The sequence below is a fragment of the Thrips palmi genome, unplaced genomic scaffold, assembly GCF_012932325.1.
Source record: "Thrips palmi isolate BJ-2018 unplaced genomic scaffold, TpBJ-2018v1 HiC_scaffold_16, whole genome shotgun sequence".
Taxonomy (NCBI): Eukaryota; Metazoa; Arthropoda; class Insecta; order Thysanoptera; family Thripidae; genus Thrips; species Thrips palmi.
In genome coordinates this window covers 8,192,601-8,214,300 of record NW_023144625.1, presented here as the reverse complement: position 1 = coordinate 8,214,300, position 21,700 = coordinate 8,192,601, and the positions used below count along the sequence as shown (strand labels likewise).

The following is a 21,700-nucleotide window of genomic DNA, read 5'->3' as shown; positions in this document are numbered from 1 at the left end:
CAACACGGCGCCAAGGAACAGGTGAACCGCCATAAGCACCCAATCATCATAACCCCAACCACGCCATCCTCGGCTGTGCGGCCTGGGCCGGCCTGGGCGCGGAGCGGCGCAAAGGCCGGGGAGCGAAAAAAATATGAAAGAGAGCGCCAAGGCCAGCCGACGGCTCGGCCTGCGGGCAGCCAGCGCCGAGCTGGAGGCTTCTGCCAAGTCGGCTCAGTCCGTCACAAGCAAGTTCCCTTTTGCTCGTCTGGGCCGCGGTAGCAGCGGTAGCAGCGCACACCGGACGTTTAGATTGCGGCCACGTCACGGGGGATTACCAGTGCTCACCGCGAGGGAGAAGGTTTGCACAAGCCGAGGACCCCGTCGGGGCCGCCGTCGATGCTGTGGAGGCCGCCGTCGAGGCGGCCGTCGAGGCCGCCGTCGAGGCCGCCGTCGAGGCCGCCGTCGAGGCCGCCGTCGAGGCCGCCGTCGAGGCCGCCGTCGAGGCCGCCGTCGTCACCACCACGCCGCTAAAGTCCCCGCGGCGTCTGATTCCGGCGCTAGGTCGCCGTCTCGCCGCCAGCCGCAGGTATTCCGCTGCCAAAGTGTGCTGCAATTACCGCCGGAAATCCTGCAGTGGCGGTGCGGGGTGCGCGGTGCGCGGCGGCGCGGCTCGGTGTGTGCAGGGCACGGCGAGTGGCGGCGGTTCGGGCCGCAGTGGAGACGACTGCGTTATTCACGAGATTGTAAACCATCGCAGAGCCGCGGGCCGCGGAGCCGCCGAGCCCCGCTAGAGGCAGGAGCGGCCCTGACAACCTGACCTAACCGCCATCATGCAGCGCCTTATAAATAAAATATGCGGCGCGCCGCGCGGTGCGTGACTTTCCTTTCCGCCTTTGCCCAGTCGAGCCGCTTTTTTGTCTTCTTTTTCCTCGGTGAACGAGTTGATTTCGGTTAGCGGTCCCTTGATAAACCGCGAGGCCTGCCTGCCTGCCTTCATGCCTGCGTGCCCCGGTGTTTACTCCGGGGTATACGCCCTTTCGGGACGGGTTTTTGTTACAAAGACCTGCTGCAGCATCCACCCCGTCCTCTGCTCACCGATCCCCCACCAGGCAGGTGCTGGTCCGTGCACAAAGACAGACACACACGCACGCACACACATACACACGTCCGCACGCACACGCGAACACATCAATACCTTCATACACGCTCACACACTCACTTCAAGTACAGAGTGCTTCAAAGGAACGGGCATGGCAGCCAAAATTACGCCAAGGCCTCCAACTCGAGCTTGCCCATACATCTTCCTGGAAAAGCCACTCCCGGGACAACTTTGCGACAGAGTAAGCCCAACTGTGAGGCCGAACGAAATAATGGCGCGGGATTTTGAATCGAGGAGGCTTAGGCGTCGCCAGCATTCGCCGGCATTTCATGATGACATCCTACTACATGACGACCATGAAGGCCCCGGGGCTCCCCGGGGCCACCGCCATATTCCCGCTCGGGGACATGAACTAGAGCCAGCAGCGGCGGCAGGGGCTTTGCGGGCCGCGGGTTCAAATGCTCCGCCCTGCTGCAGAATATTTTTTTCTGTTTGCGTTCGCTGACCCTTTTATAGCGAATATATACAGGTGGCGAGGGAGGCCCTGCAGCAAACAGTGACAGGGTGGGGGTGGACGGCCTGGCCCTGCCCGGCCCTGCCCGGCCCTGCCCGGCCCTGCCCGGCCCTGCCGATGACGGCAGCCAGCTTCACTTGACGCGCCCCGCCCTCCGCGTCGTTCATTTTGGCCGAATGTTCCCGGCGCCTTGTGTCGCCGCCCCATAACCACCCGGTAGCGTAGTCGATACCGCACCGGGCCCCCGACCCGAGGGACGCCGGTTCGATTCCCGCCGCCGCGCACTGCGCCGCTGACCCCATTCAATGAATGTGTTCTTATGATAATCGAATCGCTCGCGCGTCGTCCACGAGAGGAATCAGCCGGCGCATATATGCAGCTTTTTATGCTGACCCCGGCGGCGATATACCTCTGATTGGCCCCGGGGAACACGCCTGAGCGGCCCCGCCCGAGCTAGCGCACACCGCTACCCCATTTGCAATCACCTTTCGCCAGTTTGGCGCGAAATGGCTCGTGGTGGCTGCCTGGCCCTTGGCCTGGCCGCTGCCCGGTACGGTACCCGGTACGCTACCCGGTAGGGTACCCGGCACGGTACCCGGTACCGCTGTCTGCGTGGGCGCCGCGGAGTTTCCGGAAAGGCTCGCGCACTGCCAGCGGATTGGCCCAGGGCGGCCAGCTCAGCCAGCTCAGCCAGGGCAGGAGCCAAATTCGACTAATTAAGCAACTTTACGGCCATTTCGGCGACCCGCTTAAAAATATCACCCGTCGGCAGTAATGAGGTCGACCAGAGTCGCCAACTTTACCACCTTCTCTTCCCGACAGCGCCCCGCCCCGCCGTGGAGAGGAACCTTAGCACCTGCGCGGCGACGCGCGGCGCGGGGCTGTCTGGCGTGCAGACGGTGTGAACGCCCTATGTGCCCCGGCTCGACCGGCGGGCGGACGGCCGAGCAGGCACAGACAGACAGACAGACAGACAGACAGACAGACAGACAGACAGACAGACTGCTGCCATGCGAGGGGCGAGGACAGACTGGGACGTCAGACACGGTGCAGCCGGCGTCCTCCACATCTCTCCCCTTCCTTTTTGCCGGTGTCGGTTTCGCCTGCTGAATATGCTATTTCCAGAGCGGCAGGCCTCAACTTGGCAGTCAATACTTGGCTGACAAGTTTCCCCTGATGCCCGGGGGAAAGACGACGGGGTTGGGGGAGGGGGAGGGGCGCAAGGGTGACTGCTGCGATGCAATGTAGCCGTTTGCATGCGTATGCAATGGCCGGATAGGGCATGACTACGCTGGGCGGGGCGGAGCGGGGCTGCCTCGGCCATACTCCGTTTGCGTATACAATATCTTCCAGATGCAAACCTCTCCGGTAAAGCCAGCACCGCTCAACAGCGCGCCGCCGCCGCGCTCCACGCAGAGCTACCCCGTGCTTAGACCAGCAGCCGGGCCGCGCCGCCGCGCGTCGGGAAGGCAATGAAGGCAGTAACGGCGGTGGGGGCAGCGTGGACCTCCCTCACCTCACCAGGACAACGCGTGTGATTTTTTGGCTGTTGCGAACCAAACCGCACCACGACTACGTCAATTTGAACGGCATTGGTGTTGCAGGTTTCAACACGTACACGTTCAACTCGACGGCGCACACGGAGCGCGTGGCGGACGAGATCCTGAGCGTCACGTACGAGGACGGCAAGTGGAGCAAGCCGTACTACGACTGTGGCGGCGGCAACATCTGGATGCTCACCTACACCGTGCCCTTCTTCGGCTTCGCCAACGGCACCTACCACTTCAAGTGAGTCGTCGTCGTCCTCTGGATGTAGCCAAGGCCACCGTTGGCGCACACATCCCCCCTCCCCCTTTCCCTCCCGGGCCGCGACGCGACGCGAGTCCGCGGACGCTGGCGGACGCGCCCACCCCGGTCAAGGTCCACAGAAAATCATGCAAAATAGCCTATCCGTATTTCCGGAGCCGCCGGCAACTTTGCTGCCGAAAGCCCGCACGCCCCGCGCCACCGCGCCTCCAATCTCGGCCACGGTGCCATTGGCTACACTGCCAAAAGCAAACGAGAACAACAAAACATGAGAGAAAGGAGCTATGACACAGGCATACTATCCTGACGATATTGGCTCGAGCGTTCTTTGCACCGCGACTGATTTCGGAATGAAAGGTGCGGAGTTGCCTCCCCCTCCCCTCCTCTCCACCGTCACCAACCGTGCTCACTCCCGGCTCCGTTCAAAAATGCTTCAAAACAAACATTTTAAATGAAAATCAATCTCGGTGGACGGAATATGTATGGGGAAATAATTATTCCACCTCCCTGTGTCGAAACGAGATTACACGACCGTCAGTGGACTGGAGCAGGAGGTGCTTCCGGGCCAAACTCGTTGTCACGCCTGCCAGCCTGGCCGACCGACCGCTGGAGGTGGGGCATTCCACCAGCCTCGCTCTTGCCCGACACGATTTATCGGGGATAAAGTTTTAGCTCAAGTAGGGCTCAGCCAATAAGTCTGCCTGTGTAGAACAGCGGGCGTTTAAACGCAATGTCCGACGAGGGACACCAAAAAATTCCGTCACTGAGAGCAAGGCGGCAGAGCGAGGCGTCCCCTATGGGGCAGGGGAGGGGTGGGGGAGGGGGTCCTTACCCCGACACCGTCGCATCCGGTACCCGTTGGTACCCGTGGGTACCCGTTGGTGGCCGCCTTGAACACCGCTTCCACGCGACCATCTGTCTTCCCCTCCGCGCGGCTGTCTGCCCGGCTGTCTTAGTGCAGCGAGTAGATTAGGAGTTGCGGCAGGTGAGTGAAATACGGTGATCCGGTACCGTTGGTACCACTGCACCGGCCCGAGGGGGCGAGGCTGGCGGGGCGCAAGCCGGTGGCAGGGCCCTCGGCCTCGGCGACCGTCTCCTCGAGGACTTGGTCGTCGACAGGGCGCTCCGGCCGTCCTCACCTGCAGTGGCCTGCCTCAGTGGCCGGCCTGCAGTGTAGGCAACCCAGGACCCAAGCTAAGCGGCTCAGCGGGCCGCCTCGGGCGCTCATTCATTCAAACGCCCCACTTTGTTTTTATTCATTTTTTTTTCATATTTCTCTGCCATCTTGTTCTTCTTTTGATCTCTACATAGACCCTCTGATTACTCGGTCCGCGTCATCCCCGGCTTAGAGCCGTGCAGCCCAAAAGCCGCGGCCGGGCCGGGCCGAGCCGAGCCGCGCGCGCAGCCAGTAAGCCGACACCGGATGTTTCTTCCTGTTTAATGAAATGAAGGCTGGCAAAATAAACTGCCCCCGCTGTGCCCGCGCCGCGTTCTGTGGCGGCCGCGCGCGTGTCCTGGTGATCCTGGCCGCGCCCAGGCCGTCCACACCCCACGCGCTGACACGGCTAATCCGCGTTCGCGGCCGTTCCATTTCCCCTGTACGCCGCGCTGCCGCGATTTCATTTAGCGCCCACTTGCAGTGCCGTGTCGGGCCGTGTTGACGGCCACCTCGATGACCGCGATGACGCACCACCGCCACCACGCTCGGCTCCTCCTTCCCGCCGAACGGAGCGACAACACCTCGCGCACAATGGCGTGGGCCGCGGGCCGCCGTGCGTTCGGCTGCCTCCGTCCCACTCCATCGATAAGACCTGTGCCCCAGGACAACTTTGTTGCTTTATGGATTTCTCATGTCGGATACATTGCGCCGCGCCCTGCCGTGCCGTGGCGTGGCGTGGCGTGGCGTGGCGTGGCGTGCCGTGGCGTGCCGTGCCGCGACCGCGCCGCGGTGATCCCCGCGCGGCTAGTCTGCGAGCCGAGAAAGGCGCAAAGGAGGGGAGGGGTGGGGTGGGGGCAGCAGTGGGACTTGGGGGTTTGACAGCGTGGAGAGTGGGGGAGAGAGAGAGAGAGAGAGAGAGAGAGAAGAGAGACAGAGAGAGAGAGAGAAGGGAAGAGGGAAGTCGGCAAGGAGGGGATGAGGTTTACCCGCCCAACACCTTCCGTCGTGATCCACCACACACACATGCACACACACACACACGCAACACCCCTACACACACACACACACACACACTCGCGCGCTGGCGTTGCCTCTCTCATGCACACATGCAACGCCCCACAGCTCGTCTTTTGAAACGGATCCCATCCGAGCTGTGTCTCCATCACAGCCATCCGACCCTTCTCCTGTTTGGTGATAAATATTTAGCCCAAAGCCGCCTCGGTACGCCCCGCCTAGGGATTTAAAGCCTGGTAGATTTACCGGTAAGAAACGGTAATTTACCGGTGATTTATGGTAATTTCACCGGGCCCCGGTAAAATACGTAATAAACGAGAGTATTGAGAAAGAGGCAAAAATTGCGTTGTATAGTTAGTTTCCGTTTTCGCGTTTTCGTTTTCGCGTTTTCGTTTTTGTTTTCGCGTTTCCGTTTTCGTTTTCGCCCTTTTGTTTCCGTTTTCGCGTTTTCGTTTTCGTTTTCGATTTTTACCGTTACTAACGGTAAATGACCAATTTTACCGTAAATGACCGTCAGGGTTGAAAATGACCGGTAATTTTAAAACCCTGGCCCCGCCCCGCCACCTTGCCAAACTTGAGCCTTGAGCCTCAGCCGCATGTCACATTTCGTGTTTTCTGCAGCCCGGCTCGGCCCGGCTCGGCCCGGCTCGGCCTGGCTGCACAGTGTCGTGAAGAATGCGGCGAGTGGTTACTGGAGAGCTGGCCAGGTGATTACCACCAAATTACGCGAAATGCCGCTAATTATACACGCGGCGTTGCGAACGAAACTTTGTTTTCGTGTTTCGTCGGGCAGCGCCGAGAAGCTGCTTTGGGCACAAGATTCCGAGCTGTTAACTCAGCGAGCTTACACGCCGTGCCTGTTTACCTGTAAACATTCACGTAAGTGTGTCAGTGTGTGTGTTTGTGTGCGGGGCTGTGTAGGTGCGTGTATTTGTGTGTGTTCGCGCAATTAGGGAAAACTTTTTTTTTTCGTCGAGGTCGTCACAGGCGGTAGGTGGCTGGAGCGCGCGGTGGCCTCCACCTAGTCAGCTAGGCTTTCAGTCTTAGCTCGGCCTTCGCGATGTTTGCTGCCGGCCTCGGCCTGGCCTCGGCCCCGCCAGCGCACTGCCAGGCACCGTCCGGGACACTCTCACTCGAGCTGTTCCTCCCCTGCCGAGGCTCAGGGCTTGGTAGACTAGGAGGGCTTGGTGGGCTTGGTGGGCTTGGTGGGCTTGGTGGGCTTGGTGGGCTTGGTGGGCTTGGTGGTGGGCTTGGTGGTGGGCTTGGTGGTGGGCTTGGTGGTGGGCTTGCTGGGCTAGGTGGGTTCGGTGGGCCGCGCCGCGCAGAGACTCGCGACGACTTAGCCCGTCTAAATAATGGCCCGCATCCAGCCGAGCGTCTCCGCGGGGCTGTTCATTAGACCTACCTCACAGTCGACATACCAATATATTTATTAATAAAAATATAAATATAAATGCTTGAATAAAAATATGGGACTATAAATAATAGTGTTATAAATATTAACAAAAAAGGTTGACCTACCCCACAGTTGACCAACCCTATATTTTTATTATAAATTTTTTTGAAGTATCGTCTACTGTCACTGGGACACTGTCGCGCTTCCTTTGCCGCGACACTGTCGCGCTTCCCCTGCCGCGACACTGTCGCGCTTCCCCTGCCGCGAGGCCGTCGCGCTTCCCCTGCCGCGACACTGTCGCGCTTCCCCTGCCGCGACACTGTCGCGCTTCCTTTGCCGCGACACTGTCGCGCTTCCCCTGCCGCGACACTGTCGCTCTTCCCCTGCCGCGACACTGTCGCGCTTCCCCTGCTGCGAGGCCGTCGCGCTTCCTTTTTCCACGACACTGTCGCGCTTCCCCTGCCGCGACACTGTCGCGCTTCCCCTGCCGCGACACTGTCGCGCTTCCCCTGCTGCGAGGCCGTCGCGCTTCCTCTGCCGCGACACTGTCGCGCTTCCCCTGCCGCGACACTGTCGCGCTTCCCCTGCCGCGACACTGTCGCGCTTCCTTTGCCGCGACACTGTCGCGCTTTCCCTGCCGCGACACTGTCGCGCTTCCCCTGCCGCGACACAGTCGCGCTTCCCCTGCCGCGATACTGTAGCGCTTCCCCTGCCGCGACACTGTCGCGCTTCCCCTGCCGCGAGGCCGTCGCGCTTCCCCTGCCGCGACATGGTCGCGCTTCCCCTGCCGCGACACTGTCGCGCTTCCCCTTTTGCGAGGCTCTTCCTCTGCCGCGACACTGTCGCGCTTCCCCTGCTGCGAGGCCGTCGCGCTTCCTCTGCCGCGACACTGTCGCGCTTCTCCTGCCGCGACACTGTCGCGCTTCCCCTGCCGCGACACTGTCGCGCTTCCTTTGCCGCGACACTGTCGCGCTTTCCCTGCCGCGACACTGTCGCGCTTCCCCTGCCGCGACACTGTCGCGCTTCCCCTGCTGCGAGGCCGTCGCGCTTCCTCTGCCGCGACACTGTCGCGCTTCCCCTGCCGCGACACTGTCGCGCTTCCCCTGCCGCGACACTGTCGCGCTTCCCCTGCCGCGACACTGTCGCGCTTCCCCTGCCGCGACACTGTCGCGCTTCCCCTGCCGCGACACTGTCGCGCTTCCCCTGCTGCGAGGCCGTCGCGCTTCCTCTGCCGCGACACTGTCGCGCTTCCCCTGCCGCGACACTGTCGCGCTTCCCCTGCCGCGACACTGTCGCGCTTCCCCTGCTGCGAGGCCGTCGCGCTTCCTCTGCCGCGACACTGTCGCGCTTCCCCTGCCGCGACACTGTCGCGCTTCCCCTGCCGCGACACTGTCGCGCTTCCTTTGCCGCGACACTGTCGCGCTTCCCCTGCCGCGACACTGTCGCGCTTCCTTTGCCGCGACACTGTCGCGCTTCCCCTGCCGCGACACTGTCGCGCTTCCCCGGCTGCGAGGCCGTCGCGCTTCCTTTTTCCGCGACACTGTCGCGCTTCCCCTGCCGACACTGTCGCGCTTCCTTTGCCGCGACACTGTCGCGCTTCCCCTGCCGCGACACTGTCGCTCTTCCCCTGCCGCGACACTGTCGCGCTTCCCGGCTGCGAGGCCGTCGCGCTTCCCTTTTCCGCGACACTGTCGCGCTTCCCCTGCCGCGCGACACTGTCGCGCTTCCTTTGCCGCGACACTGTCGCGCTTCCCCTGCCGCGACACTGTCGCTCTTCCCCTGCCGCGACACTGTCGCGCTTCCCCGGCTGCGAGGCCGTCGCGCTTCCTTTTTCCGCGACACTGTCGCGCTTCCCCTGCCGCGACACTGTCGCGCTCCCCTGCCGCGACACTGTCGCGCTTCCCCTGCTGCGAGGCCGTCGCGCTTCCTCTGCCGCGACACTGTCGCGCTTCCCCTGCCGCGACACTGTCGCGCTTCCCCCTGCCGCGACACTGTCGCGCTTCCTTTGCCGCGACACTGTCGCGCTTTCCCTGCCGCGACACTGTCGCGCTTCCCCTGCCGCGACACTGTCGCGCTTCCCCTGCCGCGATACTGTCGCGCTTCCCCTGCCGCGACACTGTCGCGCTTCCCCTGCCGCGAGGCCGTCGCGCTTCCCCTGCCGCGACACTGTCGCGCTTCCCCTGCCGCGACACTGTCGCGCTTCCCCTGCTGCGAGGCCGTCGCGCTTCCTCTGCCGCGACACTGTCGCGCTTCCCCTGCCGCGACACTGTCGCGCTTCCCCTGCTGCGAGGCCGTCGCGCTTCCTCTGCGCGCGACACTGTCGCGCTTCCCCTGCCGCGAGACTGTCGCGCTTCCCCTGCCGCGACACTGTCGCGCTTCCTTTGCCGCGACACTGTCGCGCTTCCCCTGCCGCGACACTGTCGCGCTTCCCCTGCCGCGAGGCCGTCGCGCTTCCCCTGCCGCGACACCGTCGCGCTTCCCCTGCCGCGACACTGTCGCGCTTCCCCTGCCGCGACACTGTCGCGCTTCCCCTGCCGCGACACTGTCGCTCTTCCCCTGCCGCGACACTGTCGCGCTTCCCCTGCTGCGAGGCCGTCGCGCTTCCTTTTTCCGCGACACTGTCGCGCTTCCCCTGCCGCGACACTGTCGCGCTTCCCCTGCCGCGACACTGTCGCGCTTCCCCTGCTGCGAGGCCGTCGCGCTTCCTCTCCCGCGACACTGTCGCTCTTCCCCTGCCGCGACACTGTCGCGCTTCCCCGCTGCGAGGCCGTCGCGCTTCCTTTTTCCGCGACACTGTCGCGCTTCCCTGCCGCGACACTGTCGCGCTTCCTTTGCCGCGACACTGTCGCGCTTCCCCTGCCGCGACACTGTCGCTCTTCCCCCTGCCGCGACACTGTCGCGCTTCCCCGGCGAGGCCGTCGCGCTTCCTTTTTCCGCGACACTGTCGCGCTTCTCCCTTCCCCTGCCGCGACACTGTCGCGCTTCCCCTGCCGCGACACTGTCGCGCTTCCCCTGCTGCGAGGCCGTCGCGCTCCTCTGCCGCGACACTGTCGCGCTTCCCCTGCCGCGACACTGTCGCGCTTCCCCTGCCGCGACATGTCGCGCTTCCTTTGCCGCGACACTGTCGCGCTTTCCCCTGCCGCGACACTGTCGCGGTTCCCCTGCCGCGACACTGTCGCGCTTCCCCTGCCGCGATACTGTCGCGCTTCCCCTGCCGCGACACTGTCGCGCTTCCCCTGCCGCGAGGCCGTCGCGCTTCCCCTGCCGCGACACTGTCGCGCTTCCCCTGCCGCGACACTGTCGCGCTTCCCCCCCTGCGAGGCCGTCGCGCTTCCTCTGCCGCGACACTGTCGCGCTTCCCCTGCCGCGACACTGTCGCGCTTCCCCTGCTGCGAGGCCGTCGCGCTTCCTCTGCCGCGACACTGTCGCGCTTCCCCTGCCGCGACACTGTCGCGCTTCCCCTGCCGCGACACTGTCGCGCTTCCTTTGCCGCGACACTGTCGCGCTTCCCCTGCCGCGACACTGTCGCGCTTCCCCTGCTGCGAGGCCGTCGCGCTTCCTCTGCCGCGACACTGTCGCGCTTCCCCTGCCGCGACACTGTCGCGCTTCCCCTGCCGCGACACTGTCGCGCTTCCTTTGCCGCGACACTGTCGCGCTTTCCCTGCCGCGACACTGTCGCGCTTCCCCTGCCGCGACACTGTCGCGCTTCCCCTGCCGCGATACTGTCGCGCTTCCCCTGCCGCGACACTGTCGCGCTTCCCCTGCCGCGAGGCCGTCGCGCTTCCCCTGCCGCGAGACGCTGGCACAGCCTCGCTGTTTGACGCTGGCACAGCCTCGCTGTGTGAGGCTGGCACAGCCTCGCTGTTTGACGCTGGCACAGCCTCGCTGTGTGAGGCTGGCACAGCCTCGCTGTTTGACGCTGGCACAGCCTCGCTGTTTGACGCTGGCACAGCCTCGCTGTGTGAGGCTGGCACAGCCCCGCTGTTTGACGCTGGCACAGCCTCGCTGTGTGAGGCTGGCACAGCCTCGCTGTGTGAGGCTGGCACAGCCTCGCTGTGTGAGGCTGGCACAGCCTCGCTGTTTGACGCTGGCACAGCCTCGCTGTGTGAGGCTGGCACAGCCAAGCTGTTTGACGCTGGCACAGCCTCGCTGTTTGACGCTGGCACAGCCTCGCTGTTTGACGCTAGCACAGCCTTGCTGTTTGACGCTGGCACAGCCTCGCTGTTTGACGCTGGCACAGCCTGGCTGTTTGACGCTGGCACAGCCTCGCTGTGTGAGGCTGGCACAGCCTCGCTGTTAGACGCTGGCACAGCCTCGCTGTTTGACGCTGGCACGGCCTCGCTGTTTGACGCAGCCACAACCTCGCTGTTTGACGCTGGCACAGCCTCGCTGTTTGACGCTGGCACAGCCTCGCTGTGTGAGGCCGGCACAGCCTCGCTGTTTGACGCTGGCACAGCCTCGCTGTGTGAGGCTGGCACAGCCTCGCTGTTTGACGCTGGCACAGCCTCGCTGTTTGACGCTGGCACAGCCTCGCTGTTTGACCTTGGCACAGCCTCGCTGTGTGAGGCTGGCACAGCCTCGCTGTGTGAGGCTGGCACAGCCTCGCTGTGTGACGCGGGCACAGCCTCGCTGTGTGAGGCTGGCACAGCCTCGCTGTTTGACGCTGGCACAGCCTCGCTGTTTGACGCTGGCACAGCCTCGCTGTTTGACGCTGGCACAGCCTCGCTGTTTGACGCTGGCACAGCCTCGCTGTGTGAGGCTGGCACAGCCTCGCTGTGTGAGGCTGGCACATCCTCGCTGTGTGAGGCTGGCACAGCCTCGCTGTGTGAGGCTGGCACAGCCTCGCTGTTTGACTCTGGCACAGCCTCGCTGTTTGACGCTGGCACAGCCTCGCTGTGTGAGGCTGGCACAGCCTCGCTGTTTGACGCTGGCACAGCCTCGCTGTGTGAGGCTGGCACAGCCTCGCTGTTTGACGCTGGCACAGCCTCGCTGTTTGACGCTGGCACAGTCTCGCTGTGTGAGGCTGGCACAGCCTCGCTGTGTGTGGCTGGCACAGCCTCGCTGTGTGAGGCTGGCACAGCCTCGCTGTGTGAGGCTGGCACAGCCTCGCTGTTTGACGCTGGCACAGCCTCGCTGTTTGACGCTGGCACAGCCTCGCTGTTTGACCTTGGCACAGCCTCGCCGTGTGAGGCTGGCACAGCCTCGCTGTGTGAGGCTGGCACAGCCTCGCTGTTTGACGCTGGCACAGCCTCGCTGTGTGAGGCTGGCATAGCCTCGCTGTTTGACGCTGGCACAGCCTCGCGTTTTACGCTGGCACAGCCTCGCTGTTTGACGCTGGCACAGCCTCGCTGTGTGAGGCTGGCACAGCCTCGCTGTGTGAGGCTGGCGCAGCCCCGCTGTGTGAGGCTGGCACAGCCTCGCTGTTTGACTCTGGCACAGCCTCGCTGTTTGGCACAGCCTCGCTGTTTGACGCTGGCACAGCCTCGCTGTGTGCGGCTGGCACAGCCTCGCTGTGTGAGGCTGGCACAGCCTCGCTGTTTGACGCTGGCACAGCCTCGCTGTTTGACGCTGGCACAGCCTCGCTGTTTGACCTTGGCACAGCCTCGCTGTGTGAGGCTGGCACCGCCTCGTGTGTGAGGCTGGCACAGCCTCGCTGTTTGACGCTGGCACAGCCTCGCTGTTTTACGCTGGCACAGCCTCGCTGTTTGACGCTGGCACAGCCCCTCGCTGTTTGACGCTGGCACAGCCTCGCTGTTGTACGCTGGCACAGCCTCGCTGTTTGACGCTGGCACAGCCTCGCTGTTTGACGCTGGCAAGCCTCGCTGTTGAGGCTGGCACAGCCTCGCTGTGTGAGGCTGGCGCAGCCCCGCTGTTTGAGGCTGGCACAGCCCCGCTGTTTGACTCTGGCACAGCCTCGCTGTTTGACGCTGTCACAGCCTCGCTGTTTGACGCTGGCACAGCCTCACTGTTTGAGGCTGGCACAGCCTCGCTGTTTGACGCTGGCGCTTCCCCTGCCGCGACACTGTCGCGCTTCCCCTGCCGCGAGGCCGTCGCGCTTCCCTTGCCGCGACACTGTCGCGCTTCCCCTGCTGCGAGGCTGTCGCGCTTCCCCTGCCGTGACACTGTCGCGCTTTCCCTGCCGCGACACTGTCGCGCTTCCCCTGCCGCGACACTGTCGCGCTTCCCCTGCCGCGACACTGTCGCGCTTCCCCTGCCGCGACACTGTCGCGCTTCCCCTGCCGCGAGGCCGTCGCGCTTCGTCGGTCAAGTCAAAAATATAGGGTAGGTCAACTCTGGGGTGGGTCAACTTTTTTTGGTAATATTTATATTACTCCTTTTTATATTCCCATATTTATATTCTAATATTTATATTAATATTTTTATTGATTAATATATAGGTAGGTCATCTTTGAGGTGGGTCAAGCTACATAGACTCCGTCTCCGGAGAGTCAGCCCTCTCTCTCTCTCTATCTCTCTCTCTCTCTCTCTCAGTCGCACTCATGGCGCATCACGTAATGCTGCGAGAGAGATAGAACGTCGAAACGACTGGCTGGCTGGGCCAGGCATTGGCCTTCGCCGCCTTCGCCAGAGCTGCCTCCTTGCAGTGCAGTGCCTTGTTCGTTCCCGTTGGGATTAGGCGGGTGCCGGTGCGGGACAGTCTGACTGAGCGACGGCGGCCGGGGGCGGCCTGGGGCTGCCGGTCTCCCGGTCGCCCTCCCTCCGCCACTTTGGGGATGAATATCGCATGAGCCCGGCAAGCAGAGTCCTGCTGCGCGTTCCACGTGCAGTGCGGCCCTCCAGCGCCGCGGGTATCGGTTCCGGGAAAGGGGCGGGCGGAGGGCGCACGGTGCACCGGGGACCGCCCGGCCCGCCCGCCCGGCCCCACTTACTGGCCAAAAGGGTCGGAATGCGAGGGGATGGGAGGGGGGGGAGGGAGGGGAGGGGAGGGGAGGGGAGGGAGGGAGGGGAGGGCGCCCCCGCAGGAAATAGAGGAATGCTTCCAGTGGCGCTGCATTAAGCACGCCGTTTGTGGTCCGCTCGGGTTGTCTGAATTTTACACGAGGCGTTAAGGTTAGGCGGAGACCGACGGAAGCGCGCTGCGCGGCGCTGCGCGGCGCGGCGGCGGGCCGGGACTACGCCACTGTAACAGACACGGCGTCTGCTTCGGTCCGCAGGGGCACCAGCGGCATCGACATCGACCTGCGGCGCGTGGACATTGACCAGTGCCCGTCGCGGCCCGGCTCCACGGAGCTCAACATCTTCGCGGCCTCCGACAAGTGCAAGAAGCGGACCACCGAGGTGAGACACGCCCCCTTTTTCCCATTTCCCTCCCCCTCCCCGCTTTGAGCGTGCCGCGGCACTGCCGCCTCTCTGTCTGTTCGCAGTGCGAGGCGATCAAAGGTCTGGGCTTCCGGCGCGGCTCCTACCAGTGCGTGTGCCGCAAGGGCTTCTACTTCCCCGAGACCAAGTCCAGCCACCGCGCCTTCAACGGCAGCCACATCGAGGAGGAGTACGAGAAGCTGCAGGGGGTGAGCACGCCGCAACCAGGACGGCGACGGCGAGGCGAGGCGACCAGAACGACAAGTGAGGCTTGTTGCAGGGCCAGGACTCGGAGTACGCGCTGCCCGGGGCCTTCGAGTGCCTACAGTGCGCCGAGGGCTGTGAGTCCTGCGAGGACAGCCGTCCGTGCGTGCTGGCCCTCAACTGGGCCGTGCGCACCGCGCTGCTGGTGCTGTCCTGCGCCATCATCCTGTGCCTGCCCGCCGTGCTGCTCTTCACCTGGAAGTACCAGCACGTCAAGGTAGGCCGCCCCCGGGGCCACCCCGCCAGCCCACCACCGGACACTAAACTGCGGCCCGCCACTAAACTGGGGGCTTGCCTTGGGGGGTTCCACCCCCCCCCCACCCCCACCCCCCAAAAAAAGGAAACCAGTAACTTGAACCCAGGCTGCAGGTTTAAAATATCATATTATTGCGTTTGCTGCCGCGGCCACCATGGCTGTCTGATACACTGGTGTACCTGGCTGCTCCACAGGTAGTGCGCGCGGCCAGCCCCGTCCTGCTCAGAGTGATCGTCCTGGGCGCCTTTTTTTTTCCATTCAAACCCCTTTTGCCCCCGGGGTGAGAATCCCCTCCCCCCCTGGCGTCCCAAAGCATTCCCGCCCTTTTGGGGCGGGGACCTCAAGGGCGCCCGGGAGGAAACCTCTTTTTCCCCTCCCCCTCTTTTTCTCCGCCCGTCTTCGTCTTCCCCGCCTTCACCTTGACCTTTTTGCCTTGGTTTCCGGGCTCTTTTTGCTCCTGGCCCCTTTTCTTGTTCCTTGTTTCTGGCTCTTCTTGCCCTCCTCGCTCTTCTTGCGCGGCGCCGCGAATTAGTGCACCACGGGGGTTATGAGCAAAGTTGCCATTTTATAGGCCAAGTTTGCAAAAGCGATCGCAAAACGCTGTGTGACATGTATATCGCGGCTTCGCGCGCCGCGGCCTCGGCACCACGCCGCGCCACGCCACGCCGCGCCACGCCACGCGTGCGCAGACGGCGATCATTTGACTGCAAAGGAATCCACTCTGCGGCTCGGCGCGCGGCGCGCCCCGGCCGGAGGTAGTACATCCCGGAAGGGAAAAATGATTAATGGTGGGCCGTCTGGCACCCTCCGGCAGGATCTCCGTGATTTTCCGCGTGCGCTCCGCCAAGGCCGTCAAGATCACCGACGTGGAGCTGATGCAGCGGGTGGGCGCGGTGGCCGGGATGTTCGGCGTGCTGCTGGCGGTGCGCACCCTGGTGGACCCGCCGCCCGTCATCGTGGGCCGCACCGCCGACGACCTCAAGGCCTTCCTGTGCCGCACCGACTGGTGGGACCACTGCTTCACCGTGCGTGAGTATGCTCCACCATTTATTTCTAAACTGGAATGATTTTTTTTAAAATTCAAATTTTGTCACAAAAAAATGTGTGGTTCCTGAAGAAGTTCACTTAAATTCATCAATGTCTACGATTTTCAGTGGACTACAATATTTCAGAGTTATTTTTCCAAGGGCGAAACTGGCGCGAAAAAATGTGTTAAATTAGACCCAAATTTGCCCTCCCTTTATTTTGATTTTCTTTTCGCCACACCGTTGTAGGCTGTTTCTCCTCCCAGGCGAGAGGCTCGGGTTTCGGCCGTATTGTTGTTGTCCGAGGCGACCCCCTGAATGTCCACGATAATTACGTGGGATCGAGTGAATAAAAACAATCGAGCGTCGTGCCCGGCCGGTGCGAGAGAGAGACAGAGAGAGACGGAGCGGCAAGCGGGCTGCCCCCAGACAATGAGGTACCGCTCGGACCGTGAGAGCTGTAAAGCTGTGCGCCTGTCTCGTCCAATGTACCTCGTCCTCTAGGTGTCCCGGGGGGGCCAAGCCAGCCCTCCCAAGCCGGCCTCTGCCCTGCCCCACCCTCCTAAACATTGCTTCTCTTTCGAACTTGCCTCCCCTTCCGTCAGACTGCCAGCCCTGCCTGTGCGGCCCCGTGACCCGCCGTGGCTGACGTGGCCGCCCTCAAGGTCAACATAAATCAGCCGCCAGTGGGGATGGCTGCCACCTCAAGTGTTTCCCTAAGTGCCTCGGCGGACGTCGGCCTGGCGGCTGTTGGATGGAAGGACAGGTGGACAGACAGACAGACAGACAGACAGACAGACAGACAGACAGACAGACAGACAGTCAGACAGACAGACAGACAGACAGACAGACAGACAGACAGACAGACAGACAGATGGACAGCCTTCTCTTCGTCCTTCGTCCACTTTGGCCTCTTTTATTTCGGTCTGAATATAATCCAAGGCCCCCGTCGGCGTCACGTCAGGGAGGTGTCTAGGAGTGGCAACGGATTGCAACCCCCTCCACCAGCCCCTCCAGGCCCCTTTTCCCATCCAGCACCCCGCCCCTTTCCCCTCGCTGCGACCGTCCAATTCATTTTCGTGGCAGACCCCCTGCATAGACGGCAATTGAATAGCAAAACGCATTTGCATCCGCCCGAATTCCAGCTTTTCCAGCGTTCCAGGTTCGGCGACTCGCCCTTCGGCGCGTTCATTTAAAGTTGAGCGGGCTGCCTGCGGTGGAGTCGCCCGTTTGTTGTAGGCTCCCTGTAGTGCTAATTATACTTTTTTTTGAAATATACGGCGGAGGCAAAAAAAAGGGCGCATCGAACAACAAGCGGGGCGAGCGCAAGTTCCTTTATTATTCATTGAACGGGGAGAAAGAGCAAAAAACCGCGGCGGGCTTGGCAACTAGAACTGGCGACGTAGTCTGATAATTAAATATTCACACCGGATTAGACCATCTGGTTTTTTTTGTTGCTGTTTTTCTCTTTGGGTTTATTTTTTATGGGCGTCGAGGGTAAACATTGTCGGGCAAGGTCGGTCGGAATGGGACCCTTGTTGGAGCGCCTGTGGAATCGAGGGTAGGCATCACTGCGCGGCGAGGTCGGCCGGCGGGCCGGCCTATGCTCGACTCCACAGGCGTTCGGGACCTTCACCGTTCAGCGTCCGGGGCCTGAGGCGTAGGATGGGTGGCCTGCCCGGCAGGCGCAGGTGGGGGCTTGCCCCTCTCAGATTCGTGCCAACTTCACAAAAATTTCACTTTAGTTACTTGTTAAAGTGTGCGTGACAAACCATCATGAGGACAAACAAAACATTACGAAATCAACGCTTTTAATTAAGTTGACGTTGACGTTGGCAGCGTCCACGAGATATACAGACACCTCGAGTCGGAATTTTCGTTAAGTTGGCACCCCCTCGACTCGTTAAGAAACGACAAGCGGACATTTGCCGCTCATTGGCACAGAGGCGCGCGGTGCCACGCAGTGCAGTCACGGCGGCGGCGTTTCTCACTCGAATGGGGACCACACCAGCGCCGCTTGGATAAATACTTGAGCAGCGGCGCTTCATCGTGCCGCGCCGTGCGGAGCCGAGCCCAGCCGAGCCGAAGCGAGCCCCTACCAGGTTGAAATATCACTCTGTTTTGTGCAGTTACTCACCCCTCAGCCATCAGGCCCATCAGGCATTGCAGCCAAGAGGCATCAGGCGGGATATTTATCGCAGGATCATTTTCAGCGCTCCGCGGCAATAGAGGATAATGGCGAGGATCCCCAGTGAGCACTCGGAGCCTGGCTGTGCTGCGCGGTGCTGTGCTCCGCCACCGCCAAGTGGTGCGTCTTCTCCGCCTTCTCCTGCGGCGAGAAATATGGCCGCGCCCAGCCGCCTTGTTTACGTGCCGTCATCGGAACGGCCCCGACGCACTGCGTCGCCGCGGCCCGGGTCCCGGGTTCGATACCGCTGCGGCCCTCGCATTTTAATTCCGTCGCAGAGTCGCAGCCACAGCGCACTCAACCGGCCGCGGTGGAAAAGGTCAACCTTCCAGCGGACTGATGAAGCCGGGCGGGAGTGGCCCCTAGATGCGACTAGCTGACGTCTCAACGCGACAGTCCTTTTAAAACTTGCATATTTTGCCCGGCAGAGATGAACGCTCAGAATTTATACAAGCTGCTCGTCGGGTGGTGATCCGGGGCCGGCGGCCCGACGGCCAGCCCCACACTGCCGCCGCGCCACGAAGCACCGGCCAGCCTTCGTCTCTCTCGCACTCACGGGGCGTCCTGTGCGGGTGCGAGAGAGACGAAGCGACGACAACGACTCTCGGAATCAGTCTGCAGACTAAGCTCACTGCCCCAGCGCCGTGCCTGGCCGTGCCTGGCCGTCCCGGCCGGGTAGGACGGCAGGGCTCGCTATGAATTAACATGGACGGGCCAGACCCAGCCCGGGCCGTGGCCGTGGGGCCGTCGGGCCGGCCGGACCGCAGCACTCTGGACGGACTGTGCCGGGTTAATTGAAACGGTACCTCACTGCTTTCGGCATGCCACGGCTTGCCGGCCCTTTCGCAGGGCAAGAACGCCGAGATGCAGGCTGCGACGCTGCGACGGCCTCGCCGGGTCACGTCGCGTCCTCGGCCTGGACGAAAAGGACGAGCAGCAGCTGCCTCGAGGTCCTCCCTCCCCCCACCCCCTTTGCTACGGTCCCCGAAGAGTAGTCTCAGGTGACTTGTAGCTGTGGCTTCTAATTCATCCCCCGGCGGGGATGCAGCTGGCGATGCAGGCGCGGCGCTGCTGCTACAGGTGCTGGAGAAGTGTAGCCGCGGCCCAGCCCGGCCGGGCCAGCCCGTGGGTACGCCTCGCCTCGACGTGGCACTACGTAAGGGTACATCTACCGAGGCACAGTGTACCCGCGGCACAAAACGCTGTCAGGCGTCGTGCAGTCCGGGATCAATAACGTCCAGGCGAGATTTTAGGACAGTCCTGGAAACGGGTTGCCGGCTCATAAAAACGCACCATGTTCCAGGACGGTCCTGGAAGTTTTGCCATTTCCTCCAGGACCGTCCTGGAAACGGGCCCTCCGATCCTGTTTTTTTTTTCAGGACGCGTTTTTACCGTGCATTGCATCCGCGGGTTCAATGGCTGTCCTCCTGACAGGGGGCTGCGATTTTTGTCTTCCTGGAAAAATTGCCGGAGCGCGTCAGGGCGGTCTCGGGGGTGGAAGCGAAAGCGGACGAGGCGAGGGGAGGGGGGGGAGGGCGCGGACCGGATCCGATTTTTAATTGGATTTTCAAGCTGAAGGCCCAAAGGCCCAAAGGCCCACAGGCCCGAAGGGTCGGTCGGTCGCAGGCTGATGATACCAATCGGCTTGGCCCAATAATAATGTCTTCAGCAGCCGGCATGATGCAGCGGTCATTACCCCAACCCCCGAACGAGTGAAAAGAAAAATATTGTTAAACTGATTTGGGGCAGATTTAACGCGATGCATGGAAACGATGCTACGTATATTTGTACGGACTCTGGTGCCTTCGCCTCAAGGCACCGCTCTCGGGTGGTCGGGGGCTGCGACAATTTGGACTGGCAGCCGCAGCAGTGCTGCTTCCCGGCAGGCGGAAGAAACAGCGCGGTCGGTTCGGTCTTTGTGAAGTCGGACCTGCAGGGCATGGCAGGGCTCGGCGACAGGGCATGCAGCGGCACACAGTGGGCCAGAAGACCAGTGGAGGCGGCCAAAACTCTGAACGCGTTTTGAGCTCCAGAGTCGCTAAATAGGCCTCGAACCGAACGTGTGACCCCACCAATGGATTGCTCTCCGAACGAGGAATCCATTGGTGGGGTCACACGCTCGGTTCGAGTCCTGTTCAGCGACTCTGAAGCTCAAAACACGTCTAGAGTTTTGGCCGCCTCCACCGGTCCTCTGGCCCACTGTGCGACGTCAAGGCCTTATTGCAGCCGATCCCCGCCGCTGGCTGGAAGCGCTGAAGCGCTGGGAGCAGCCTCGGCAGCGCATGGCCTGGCATGGCGACCCCAGTCCCACCAGTCCCGGAGCGAAATGAGATAAGCATTTCGTCTGTCCCGCGGAGAGCCAGGGAGTCCGGTCTGGCAGCGCCGGTCCGGTCCGGTCCCGCTGGGGAGGCAAAGCCGTGGACAAAGCTAAGCCAAACCCGCCCCGCCCCGCCCGCCGCGCCCTGTCTGGGGAAAAGGGGAGGCAGGAACGACTGGTGGACAGAGACGGAAGGGATTAGCAACGACAAGTCACCCCTGCCAGGCCGCCGGGCCGCCACCTGATTGGTTACGCACGACGCGGCACTCGTCACAGGCCGACGGCGGCGCGGTGGCGGCAGGCGGCGGCAGCGTCCGAAGCCTGGCTTTTAGCTCCGCGGCCGCAGTGGGGTGCGAAACACTTTGGGAGCCGGCATGGCACGGGGCCCGGAGGGGCTGGGAGGCAATTGGCCCGAGTGCGTGTGTGCGTGTGCTTCAGTGTGTGTGTTGTGTCTGTGTGTCTGTGTGCGCGAGTGTGCGTTCCCAATGTGCGCGGCGGGCGATGCGGCGTGGGGCCGCACCCCGACAGGAACCATATGGAGCTTCCCCTTCCCCCGGGCGGTCCGGGCGGTCCAGGCGGTCCGAGCGGTTCGGGCGGCGGCCCCGCCGACCATGGCGTTTGGGTGGAGATTGTGATGTGTCCGGCGAGGGCTCCAGTGCGTGTGGCGGGTTGTCAGGAAGTGGAGGCGAGGCGACGCGCGGCGAGGCGCGAGGCGGCCATGTTGTATGAATCAGCATTGCGCAGCCGGAGAGCCAAGTGAGTCTCTGTCATTCCCCTTCCCTCCCTGTCTACAACCGCAGCCCCGCCCCGCCCGCCCGCCCCGCCCCGCCCCGCCCGCCCCGCCCCGCCCCGCCCCGCCCCCGCCCGCCCGCCCCGCCCGGGTACCGCCGAGAGAGGCACCCATTGTCAACGGCAAGCGACCCTCGCTTGACCCGGCCGCGCCCGGCGGCCCCGCCCGGCCCCCGTTCATCATTTAAATGAGTCTCGCTGAAACATTTTTCTTTTTTTTCCAGTGGAGTTATCTTTCCTCCTCTGGGGAGTTCGACTGTGCATTGTCGTCCGCAAAGCGCCGACCGAGTTCAACGAGGCCCGCTTCATCTCCATGGCCATCTACAACGAGTTCCTGCTGTCCATCTTCCTCAACGTGTCCATGTAGGTGCCGCCCGCCTACGCTCTGTTTTTTTTTATCAAAGCCTCCGATGGTTCCCTTTTATTCGTCCTTTTTGTTTCCTGTTACACAACGTTTCGATTTTCTTTTTCTCAGGTTTTTCCTGCAGTCGTCGGCCAACCCCGACCTGCTGTTCATCATCCTGTTCGCGCACACGCAGCTCACCGTCACGCTCCTGCTCGCCCTCATCTT

At 62.7% G+C, this 21,700-nt stretch overlaps 1 protein-coding gene across 1 annotated transcript in view; it reads left to right on the top strand.

Moving 5' to 3' along the window:
• LOC117642228 (probable G-protein coupled receptor 158) overlaps positions 1-21,496 on the top strand; it is a 46,382-nt gene extending 24,886 nt beyond the window's left edge. The window contains 7 exon segments of the mRNA XM_034380183.1: positions 3,200-3,383; positions 14,146-14,269; positions 14,356-14,499; positions 14,571-14,771; positions 15,005-15,090; positions 15,523-15,839; positions 21,354-21,496. Of these exon segments, the coding sequence (XP_034236074.1) occupies positions 3,200-3,383; positions 14,146-14,269; positions 14,356-14,499; positions 14,571-14,771; positions 15,005-15,090; positions 15,523-15,839; positions 21,354-21,496 (1,199 nt within the window).
• Positions 21,497-21,700: the final 204 nt, after the last annotated feature.